We start from the raw sequence: 12,210 nt of genomic DNA, 5'->3' as shown, positions 1-12,210 counted from the left end.
GAGTTCTTAGGTTATAAATTCTTTATTCTAAAATTGTAATCGTTTTAAGATACTGGAGTTTTGATTTCCATAAGCTGTAAGCCATAATCAAGATTAAAATGAAAAAGGCTTGAAATATTTGACTGTGTAATGAATCTAAATTTCACTTTTTTGACGGTATTCCAATTTTTAGAGATGCTATATATGTAGTACAGCTTTTGAAACAATCGAGTAGAGAAGCCTAATGCAAAGAAAAAAAAAAACATTTGAGGATAATCTTATCAGACCTTATTCACTGAAGACTTGAATTCAATTACAATTAAATCAACTGTCACGTTCACTGGGAAAACGAAAAAGAACAGAACCATAGTCAACGTTATTAGTGACGTGTGCTTTTCCTACTTTAACAAATCAAAATCTCTGCTGTGAAAAGGGCCTGTGTCGGTCTATAGAGCTATTACAGAAATGTTTTATTGGGACTTGACACAGAGTCAAATGACAAGGATGAAAATGGCCCTGTTCTGTCATGACAAATGTTTGTGAATGTCAATGTATTTCCTCCACAGACATCGTTATAAACTTCAAGAATTCTTCACATACTGGCAAAACATCAATTATTTTTTACATAAATGGAATGATACAGTTGGACGCAGATCTGCATTTTGAGTTCCTCGTCTAATCAGAGCTAAAACAATACAGCCTAATAAATATTAAAGTTGAGAGTTGTTAAACCTTTAACATCAGAAAATGTTAATTACTTAGATTTAGTTGATTCTCTACTGTTAGTTTAAAAAGGACTTAATTAGACAATTTGAGGGGAAGAGCAGGTTTCTGTCCTGTCTTTTGACATTTTGACAGCAATCAGCCTTTTATTCACACGTGGATTACATGTTTTACAAGTAAAAATGGTTGTCCTGATTTACTGAAGTATTCACTTAAGTAAAGGAAACTGAAGAAATCACCTTATTCCTCGTCGTCTGCTGGGATTCCAAGCTCCTCGTCTGTCCATGCTGAAGCATCAGGCCAAGGGAAGTGACCCTACAGAAGAGGGAAGACCCTTAATTTAACATCTTAAATAAATAGATTGTGTTCCCGTCAGGTTTGTGCAACACTGCATACTAACACAACTAGTAAAACTGCATACATTTAAAATATAAAAAATGTATGTACAAATATTTTTTAGAGCTATCCCTTTAGTGAGCAGTGGCCTCACGTATAAACGGTGTGCACATACTAAAAGGTTGCGTACTTTTGTGTTTTCACGCAAACACCGCTGGATGTATAATCATGAAGGTGACGTCAGAATGTGTGGGCTGTGCCGCAAAAATTTGTCTGGCTCTGTCTGTAAACTACAAAGTACTGAAACTCACCAAATGTTTCAAAAAGTATCCACTCCATTTACTGTACTACATCTATGAAGTAGTCTAAACACATAATTATACTGTAATTACACCGGAAAGTATTCATAGAACTTTTCCGACGTTATGTTACTGCCTTACTCCAAAATGGATGAAATTCATAATTTTCCTCAAAATTCTACAAACAACACCCCATAATGACAATGGGAAAGAAGTTTGTTTTAAATCTTTGCTAATTTATTTAAAATAAAAAACAACAAAAAAGCACATGTTCACAGTCTGGGTCACCTCCCTGACTAGGGCCGCCCAGCCAAAGGGCAGCTCTAGGAAGAGTCCAGCTCTAGGAAGAGTCCAGCTCTAGGAAGAGTCCAGCTCTAGGAAGAGTCCAGCTCTAGGAAGAGTCCAGGTGGTTCCATTTACAGAGGATGGAGGCCTCTCTGCTCTTTGGGACCTTCAATGCTGCAGAAATTTTTCCTGTACCCTTCAAAAGATCTGTGACTTGATACAATCACGTCTTGGACCTCTACAGACAATTCCTTAGACTTCATAGCTTGGTTTGTGCTCTGAAGTGCACCGTTAACTGTGGAACCTTATATAGACTCGTGTGTGCCTTTTCACATCATATCCAATCAACTGAATTAACCACAGGTGGCCTCCAATGAAGTTGTAGAAACATCTCTTATTGGGTATTGTTTGTAGAATTTTGAGGAAAATAATGAATTTCATCCATTTTAGAATAAGGTTGTAACATAACAAAATGTGGAAAAAGTGAAGCGCTGTGTATACTTTCCACTGTCCACTGACACACCATAATAGTTTGACTATGTATGTGGATAATGTTTAACATAAAAATGAAATCAAATGTGAGGAGTAGGTTTAATGATGTCTCTCACACATTTAATTTCACTTCCTCTTTATCATAAACATTCAAACCAGCAGTGTTATTTGTGCTTGCACTAGTGAGCCATAACAATTCCATATTGCACCTTTCAACTGTCAAAGATATATGCCAACTGAAATCAAAGTCCACTAAGTATTTCATCAGCCCCTGTCCAGAGCGCAGCGGAGAGAGCCAGTTGTGGCACGCCACAGCTGCCAGGATATAGCAGGTGGCAGGATTCAGGCTTGCCTTTCCCTGATATTAAACGTGAATTTAGCTACCGAGTCCTTTTCAAACTTTAACTAGGCTAACGGATGGAATTATCATCATCGGTTGTAGAAATCCAAGATAATATTAAATAGCATTAAAGAATTGCAGAAAAGAGCATCAATTGTTTTTAAAATATCTTTTAACACGCTGCAGTAAACACGACTGTGCTGTCGTGGTGTGCATACACACTGCCTTCTTGGACAAAGGGATTGTGAAAATTAGCCAAGTCTGGAAATAGCATAAGTGACACCACTCTCACAATCAATGCACTCCAATCCTCATCATCAGTCCTGATCATAAGGCAGGCCAAACATCACAACACGGACATAAAAAATGTGCTCACCTGTCAACTAAATATCTACCTTATTTTATTGTATATATCCAGGGTATGATTTGATTTCCCCTTTTCTGGTTTGTATATCCCTGATGAATATTTTTCATCCCAAGTGGGGACAAAATTTTCCCCCCACTCAGAGTGATCAATGCTACTTCACCAGTGATGTTTCTATGATGACAAGCAGCCCAGTGTCCATGTTACACCAGTGAACATGCCCTAAGTCACAGGTACGGGGTTTTACTCTGTGACACTCTAGGGACATCTTTTAAATCAGTCGCTCTCCCCCTACCCACCAATGTAGCTTTCGAGTTAAACACAGCATGCATCTTTTCTATCTTTTCAGTGCAGCTCTACATCGCGATGTAACGTAACGTTTTTACTTAAACAGTAAGTACTAGTACTTCCTTCATGGCTCATAACTTTGATTCATTAATACCTATTTCATTAGAAACTCCAGAGTTAACACAGCCAGGTGTTTCGATAACCAGCTTCGTGATACTGGTAAGTTAATTAAAACATTTTTTAGGCTAGCAACATTCCAGTGTCCTGTTTTGGATCTGAGCCCCAACTGAACTCCTTCATACACCCCCCTGCGTTACAGTGTCACGCTCAGTGGAAATGGGTCTAGGTAGTGTATACATGTTGACTTACCAGGACTGCATCGGGATCGTGCCAACAGTGCCAAAGGATCCAAAACCACATCGCGCCGCTAATGAGTTCTGACTCAAACTTCTGTTTCTTCGTTATCTGAGGATATTGCCTGTACTGTGGCTCAATGTGCGGTCCACCGCCAGCCCTTGAACATAAAAAACACACTTTCAATATTGAGTCAATATTAAATAACGTGGAATATAGGCTAACATTAAAAATTGTGTTCTGGGTTTTTAATTCATCGCCGTGTTAGCAAGTCGTTGCTACGGCTAACGCAATAGCTAAGATGCTAGCGGGTTAAATAATAACTTACTTTCTGGTTGTTATCCTTTGTGGGCCGCGTCTGACGAACCGACTTCCTGCACGAAGGACTCCCAACGCCCTTCCAAAAGAAGACATGGCTGCTTACTTAGAAAACAACAATCTTCTTTTGGGTTATATATCAAGATTTCTATGAGCTTTTTCGCCCTGCTCTTCGAGGAGTCACCTTCTCCCCCTGTCAATAAACGACCTCCCAACAAAGACAGCTGTGATTGGGCAGAGAGTAACGACGTCCGTTCTTCTTCTGTTTTGGCTAAATGAAAAATACATTTTTAAAACACAGCGCCCCCTCCTGTTTTGATGCGGACATGGCTTTCCCTTTGAGTTATCGATTATTTGATTATCTTTGCTGTATAGTTTTTAAACTATAAATATATAATGTAAAATTAAACATGCCATTTTATTGATGATAACTTTGGCTAGTGACTTGTTCACCTGCGTACTGAATCACTACTGATACCATTGTGAATAAAAGATGAAAACTTGTATGAAAACTATTTGCACAACAAAGGTTTATTACATCAAGAATAACATAACACGTAAAACTCTAGATATAAATATTAGATGTAATTCTGTTAACAAGAAGTTAGTCGTCATCTTTTCTTTAATTGTACTTCTCAAGGATTGAGGTTGCTCTACTGATTTTTCAAAACACATCAACACCCATATTAAAAGTCATGGTCTTGTTTCTAAATTGTAATACTGACTCACAACCCAACAATGATTCTCTGAAACTGTTGTTTTTTGTTGGAAAATGTCACTCCCAATTTTTATTTGTTTTGGTATTGAATTACAATATCTCTTTGACTCTGTCTCTAAGTTATTGCCAGTCAAAAAAGCTATCAAAACCCCTTTAATAATTGGCAAATTACGAAAAAGTATTAATTTAGAGGTTAGCCTATATGTTAATCTGTATCTCCCACATACAATGTGTTTTCTGCTCCTTTTGATTTTTATTCTATTTGTCCGGGTCTAATCTGTCTTTACATTTTCTTTTATTGCCATGTCTCTTACTGTATATAATTTTCTTGAGTTATGGTGTTACTGTTAATGTACATTGTTCATCTGAACGTGTATTTTTTTAGTGCGTTTTAACTGCATGGCCCACTAGATGGGGTCAAAAGCTAAACTAAACAGGTAAACTGTAAAAAAGGGTGAACTGGCCCAGATGACACATTGTTTGTGTTACACATTAAAGTTTATTCCCTTTAATGGTCAAACCGTTTGATATCGGTGTTAAAAATGACACAGGGAAGTTAAGTGCTTGTGTAACCGGGATATACCGCAGACTGTATAGGTCAGGTCACTCAACTTTTGAAAAAAGGGTTTTCTTCAGACGGTCCACGTCACATTTCCATGCAAAATGTGGTTTTGTCGGCCGGTCCGATAACCACACATGTAAAACCATATTCACACGAGTCACTACTTGGTTTGCTGATGCGGTTGTGAATAAAATAAGAACGTCAACGTCTGAGAACATGAAAACAGGAAATAATAACATTGTGGCGAGAACGCGCACGGCGCCGCCGCCCATGAGTGCTCGACCCGTGCACTAAAAGAAAAGAATCCTTGACGCCATCTTGTTCCCAGACGACAACGATGACTACTTTTCGTTTCACGAAAGGAAGTCGCTTTTTATCGCTCGGCGAAAGTAGTCCATTTCCATTTTATGGACAACAGCTACATTGGTGTGTCGACCCATATCGGTTTTACCCGTCAGACCGTCTCTTTAAGAAATAAAACTCACACACGTTAGTGTTACCTAATGGCGCCTGGTCGTAGTTGCTCTCCGGTTGCGCCCCTCTCCCCTCACAGCTCAAAGCCCGCCCACAAATACTAGCTGCATGATGTCATCACAAACCAACCATTTCTCAAAAACAAAATTTTTCATCAATTGGCTTTTGGACCATTATTAATCCCCCAACAACTGTGCTGCCACTATGTTAACATTAAAGAGGTCAGATCATCTTCAGACCGAAAACGCGATGGGCACAACGGTAATGGATAAATGTTATCTTCTCCGAAAAAAATCGACATTGACCCTTTAATCGCAGCATCCTCCACAGCCGTTTAGGAACATTTCCATTTAGATAGCTGGTGAGGGTGGCTCGATCTGCCCAACTTTTGCCTCCGTCCTCCCCCAAGTTTATTTCAAACAACCTGACTGCCCGTACACCAGCAGTTGCAGCGGTCCTGCGCCAACGCGCATGCGTGGGGGGATGCGGTTTAGGGTGGGGGAGGGTCAATAAATGGAAACGATGAGAACATCCTCTCTCAACATATGATGTCAAAGGGATTTCTACAGACATATTTCTGGGGAGATGGCAGCAACCGATTTACCACAACAATTAAGGTGTCGGAAAAATTGCTAGAATTATTTTTGTTTCAGTATCAAACATGTCTCAGCAATATGGTTGTGCGATAAATCAAAAGGGTTTGGAAGTTGCAACTACTAGGTGATGATTATAGGACATAAAACAGACACAATAAATTATATTTTACAGAGGCGTTAATTTGGTATTTTGTGTAATTACACACAGTAAATTTATTTTATTCACATTTTTGTAAGCCTAAAAAATGTTGTGAGTGAGAGCTTGTTGTTCATGATTTAATCTTAGTGGTCAGTGTTTCATAGGCTACCCCTTCCTGACATCAGTTCAATATACAAAACGCTGGTCTTGTGTAAGGGGTTACATAACAGCTTAGTTGCCTCCTACTGCGTTGAGATTTAGGTGCTCCTTTTCAGCCATACCAGTGGTAAAATAAAGGATGTTTGAATAAAATAGCCGCATTTCAGTTTGGTAAACTCTAGTGAGTTTCACAAGCATTCTTAAGGCAGTATTAATAAACAACCTGGATTGGCCTACTCAGCCAGCCTTTTTTGGGTGTCCAATTGTAGCCTATGTCTGTCTATGGATCTAAAAAAAACAACAGATGCCATACATACCTAATAAATCAAAAGCATTAAAGAGATTAAATGCAGTATACACTGACTGTGAGTTTCTGTCAAGGCAAAATACCCATTACTAGGCTGGGATTGTACTATGCCCTTTTTCACCCTGAGAGGAAACAACAATAATTTAAACAAAACCTCCTGACAAAAGCATCCCCACAGACAGCTGACTTCACTTTCACGAGATGACCATGAAGATAGCACAGACAGCAATGTAACCAGCACACCACATTGTGTAGGCCATGAACTGCACAACAGTCTGCATGCATGCTGCAAGATTTGTCTGATATGCTATTTGTTAAATCCTGGAGGGGGGAAAAGCATCAAACCACCTCTATTATGACTTCAGCACGTTTAATTATCAATTAGTAATTATTTAACATGCTATGGTCCGTTATTTCTACTAAATGTCCATTTATAAGAATAATAACAATAGTGCTAAAAGTTAAATCCAGTGCGTAGCCGACAGAAATAGCAAAGGCTCGAGGAATCACAGTCCTGAACACGCATGAAGCACGGTAAAAGAGTGCCCCTGTGAAATCGGGAGTGTAGCCCCGCAGTATGTGGAGGCGGAGCTCGGGATTGGTGATGGGGAGGAAGGGGGGCTCGTGGGGGAGGCGGAGTCTCGGCAGTCCTGGCAGGGCCGCCATTTTTGCAAAGGGAAAAGAGACTGGTTAGGGGATCTAATTTCTAAAAGTCGCCGTTGACTAGGGTACAGTTTTTAACGGTTTCGCATTAATTTCTAGTCAAATTTGTGTCACCGCGTAGAACAAGAAGCAAGGGATTTTTCACAGGAAAGGACTCTTTAGGGGACACGTTAAAATACAAACATTTTAAAGCTTTGCTAGGGATCCGCAGTGTGTGGACAGAAGTATTGTTTTGGTTGTGGAAGCTGTGTGGAAGCGACGGGGGTCTTACCCAGGTCCCCTTATTCGCTATTCAGATCCTCCAGAGTGGACATAAAACGGTAAGTAAACTGCATTAACTGGTTGTTGTAGAGTGAGCACAAATCCGACCTAGAACGCTATTGTTGGCTTTACTTAGCTGGCTAGGCACATCATGCTGATGCTGGCTAACGTAGTTGTAGTATCAGCTGAGGTTAGCTTGCTAGCTATCTGATCAACACCGTTAGCCCAGGGTCTATATGTGAGAAGCAGCTTTATCAACAAAATGAAAAGGACTAACTAGATGACGTAAGTTTCCAATGTAAATGTCAAGTTGCTAAGCGTAACGCCAGGAGACCGCTTGCTAGCTAGCGCATGCTACTATGCTAGCTCAAATTAGCTTTACTCAGACCGAACATGGCTCTGACTTTTCGTTGATCGAGTGGCAATAAACGAAACGTCATACAAAGTTATCGGTTTAATATTATTTACAGGCTGATGTGATTAATTAAAGTGTTTACCACATATTTAAAAACGCCTACATAACGTACACTTCAACGTTATAGGTAACGTAAGACAAAAACGCTGCAATTAGATTAATGCCTGTCCCATAGCCTACCGTCTTCGTTACAGCATACAGACTTTGTCAACAACAGTTAACATTGCCAGCAGTGAACTTGTCCTTAAAACATGACTATTCGCACATTGACTTAATATAAGTAGAACCAGATAGGGGTGTTGATGATGTTTAGTTTGACACAGTGACACTGCGGGCCATATTGCGCATGGTTTCCTCCGTTTTTAGTGTAAATAATGTGACCTCCTAATACAACACTGCCCGCTTTATTTCGAAGCAGTTAATTTACATTAGCCAGGGTCCTTGCAACTGCAGCTGTCAGTAAACGCGCCAGTTCTTTTGGGATATCTTCTGTTACTCGATTGGTGTTTGCAACACTGTCATCCAGCATGAAAACAGGACATTTAGCATTAGTTACACACTTGAATATGTCGTGGTGGCTCCCATCCTGCTCACCCAGAGCACGGGACATTATTTCCGTTCAGCGAAATTTTATACAATGCCACTTTTCAAAGCCAGAGAACAATGAGCTTTTACATGCATGTAAACAGACAAATATATTAAATCTGTTATGTCCTAGTCAACTAAAAGCAATACCAACTGTTAAAATTGCTTACATGTCTAGCTACATTGCGCAGTAATCTCATAGGCTACTGAGCTATTAAAGAATCGTAGTTATAACAAGGTGAAATCAAGTATATATCGTGTCAAACGAGGAACAGACGACTGCTATTTTGTTATAATCTGACTTAAAAGTACATTTCGCGATCACTTAATTTAGATTCAGGGTGTACTGGGTTCAAATGCTGCAAACGTGGGGGAGGGGATGTTCCATTTGGGCATCTCGCCCCAGTCATACAATTTGTAACTCCATCTCGATTGGCAACCCTGGTCATGCTGAACTAACTTATACTGTCGCAATTGGTTGTTTTACTTGACCTAAAACAAGTTCCCATATGAATGTGCAATCGGCTTTGCCTTGCCCCGAGCAGTTTATGTTATCTCTCAACGCGGATACTGTCGCTCTTTCCTGTCTGTGACGAGCCAAGTGTTAATCCACATCTTTCGTGTCGGTACTAGCTTACTTTGCTAACTTAAATCCACTACGCACTATGCCGTTAGCTCCCATTTGTTACCGCTAGCTCTGTCCGTTATTTTTGGCCTTTGTTTACGGCCCAGCGTGTACATATATCCCAGGTATCACTGTGTTAAACGTTGCTTCTTTCCCTCTATGCTTTACTGTTAAAATGTAAAATTTAAAGGCTGTTCGTGCTTCGATTGTCTCCCTACTCCGATTGACATTACCGCTACATATAGCCTGCTACATTTCCAGAGGCCATTGCTGGCCATAATTGCTAGCCGATTAGCTTACTGGCTTTGCTTTCGACGAATTCACAAAAAAACCCTAATGGTAACAACACATAGACTGTACCGACAGAGGGATACTTAAGGTAGAGTGTATGAAAGAGGCGATTGAATGCATTCTTGGGGATTTTCGTCCCATGGCGAGGCTCCCCTTGCCACACGATTGTCTCGCCGTCCTGAGAAAAGCGCTATGAAAATGGCGACAGCACCAGGGTGTTGTGGTAACATAATAGCAACGTTGTACCCTCCACACCCCTATCGGCAGGACTGACTGCAGCGCCGACATACTCACTGGGAAGCAACTGCACAACACACGATTTTTTATTTTAGTTGAGGTTAGGTATGACAATAACGTCAAACAATCTAGAATATGCCTCGGTAATAAAGCTCCTTTTTGCTTGCCATAATCACTGATACTGTTATGCATATTCTCAAAACTAATAACATACTATCCCAGTGACATGCGTCAGGGCTTATGCTATTGCTTGTGTTTCTGTTGCAAGATTGGGGTTTGGGCATGAGGTTTATGCTCACAGAACATTAGATACAAGTACTTGCAACTACAAAGCACTGTAAAGACAACTTGATTTATATTTTTTTCTGTACATCGTTAAGCTTCAGAAATGTACACCAACACTACTTTCAAAAATAAATACTTGCTCATTTGCCACATCTCACCTCCCTAAAATCATCTGTAGGAAGTTAACATGATGTACTTTGTCCCCCACACTCAAGGTTCGCATTTCCTCTTACTTTCCCTCTTCCTTTCCGTTTATCCCTTTTGTGTGATTAAAAACACTCAGTATTTTATTCGAACACACTGGGATATGAGTTTGGTTGTTACACTTGGTATTTTGAATTTCAGTGTTGGTAAAGAAGGGTGCTTGTCGTGGGATATCGGTTGAAATTTCATTTGACTCAAGACTCAGAGATAAGAGATGATAACTCAGCTTTTGAACTTCATTTTCATGGGAAATCAGTCGTATTAGACATCATAAGATGCTAGATATGCCCCTGTCTGCGTTTTGATCCAATATTTTTATTTTCCAATATAATATAAGTTGCACGTAAAGTATTTCAAGTAGATAATAGTAAAAATGCCTGGATGAAATCGGATACTAATCTCGCAGATTGCCTCAGAACAACCCCATGTAACAGTATATATTTAAAATGTAATCTTTATTAATGCTGTATGCCACAAATCTGCTCCATGTAGGCTCAATTTTTACCAACTGGACTAGGGCAGTTTGTATTCCTACCATAAAATTTAATTTTAACCACGGTACAATCTAATATTAACACTTATATTAAAAGTGAAAATATTGAGGGGATCAAATCAAAGCTAGTTTTCTGGATAGTGTTAAAGTCTGTGGACTCTGGTGTGGCACAGCTGTCCTTTCTTCTGCATCGCCCAGTGGGACAAATTTTGGCACTTTGTTCAGCTCAAATGCCTGTTCGTAACTATTACCCTTATTGCCAAGTAGTAGTTGTTTTTTTTTGTTTGTTTTTTTCTGTCTTTCCTCATGATAATTTTAATGTCAGTATGAGCAAGGAAAAGTTCAAACTATCAACGACATAAATGTGATTTAACATGTTTGTAAACAGTTGTGTAGCTGTTGTATGAGGATGTTGTGTTGACATCAACCCCAGTGCGGGCAGGGTTAGACTAATGAATGTATCATATAAAGGTGCCTCTTTGACTAAAGCGTTTCTCAGTAGCAGCAGTAATGGGATGACACAGGCCACCAAACCCCTGAACCATTACCATGTGAAACAGACAAAAAAGTGTCCAGTTCAAGTCACTGTACCATTGTTCATATCATAAACACCACTAAGCACTTGAATGAGCTGGATAACTTCTGTCCATTGATAGGTCAGTGTCATCTTAATTAACTTCAGCTGGCTGTGGATGTAGTTCACGTAGTAAGTGGCAAAGAGTCTTCTCTTCTGAGGAAGGTTTATTACAACCAGATGAGTGAGAGGGCCCTACCGTGCTTAATCAACCTCTCTACTACATAATACAAAAACTCCCCAGCCATCCTTGTTCTTCCTTGTAAGGGCTTCTTTTTTCTGATATTGGCGCTGAAAGTGTTAAATACCTGACTGTGTGTGTGCCTGGTTGCCTTGTGCAGCAAAGTGTGTGTTTGCTTAGATGGTGACGGCGTGGTGAGCTGCCACTCCCCCTCTGCATTAGGGACAGAGCACTCTGGCAAGCGACAGGGAGTGATAGCAGTCTCAGATGACACACCTTTCCTCTCACCCTAGATGGACTCTCAAACACACATGCGATCAAATTCTCTGCTTGAACAATGTTGTCTGATGTATTTCCGTTTTACATACTGCACGTTTGTTTACTTCCTGTCAGTTCTACAGTAACGTTACCGCTCACTTTTCACAATAAGCTTTGTTCATATTGTTAATGGTATTTATCGTATATTTTTGTATATAATGTTGTTGATCATTTTGATAATCACCTCAGTGTCTTAGATAACCACTAGTGATGTTCAGCACCTGTCACTCAGTGTAGCACCTTTTTGACAGTATAACTAATGAACGACGCCACTCCTTAGGTTTGATGTAATTTTTGGGCCTACATTGAACCCTCCATGCAGGTTTTGGTTGGCTTCACTGTTTG

General features: G+C 39.9%; 2 protein-coding genes across 7 annotated transcripts in view; one reads left to right on the top strand and one right to left on the bottom strand.

The window, feature by feature from the left end:
• The window catches only part of ndufb2 (NADH:ubiquinone oxidoreductase subunit B2), a 5,304-nt gene extending 1,300 nt beyond the window's left edge, over positions 1-4,004 (bottom strand). Inside the window, exons 1-3 of the mRNA XM_046072286.1 lie at positions 3,789-4,004; positions 3,476-3,620; positions 942-1,017 (exon numbers count right to left, since the gene is read on the bottom strand). Coding sequence (XP_045928242.1) covers positions 943-1,017; positions 3,476-3,620; positions 3,789-3,874 — 306 coding nt within the window. The 5' untranslated portion in view covers positions 3,875-4,004 and the 3' untranslated portion in view covers position 942. The remainder of the gene's footprint in view (positions 1-941; positions 1,018-3,475; positions 3,621-3,788) is intronic.
• A 3,364-nt stretch (positions 4,005-7,368) lies between these two features.
• Positions 7,369-12,210, top strand: part of kmt2e (lysine (K)-specific methyltransferase 2E) — a 31,299-nt gene continuing 26,457 nt past the window's right edge. For all 6 annotated transcript variants that reach the window (XM_046072282.1, XM_046072279.1, XM_046072284.1 and 3 more), the window contains exon 1: positions 7,369-7,716. The gene's annotated coding sequence lies outside the window, so the exon portion shown is untranslated. The remainder of the gene's footprint in view (positions 7,717-12,210) is intronic.

The sequence above is a fragment of the Micropterus dolomieu genome, linkage group LG16 (genome assembly GCF_021292245.1).
Source record: "Micropterus dolomieu isolate WLL.071019.BEF.003 ecotype Adirondacks linkage group LG16, ASM2129224v1, whole genome shotgun sequence".
NCBI classification, from domain to species: Eukaryota; Metazoa; Chordata; class Actinopteri; order Centrarchiformes; family Centrarchidae; genus Micropterus; species Micropterus dolomieu.
The sequence above is the reverse complement of the archived record's forward strand: the minus strand, read 5'-3'. Positions and strand labels throughout refer to the sequence as shown.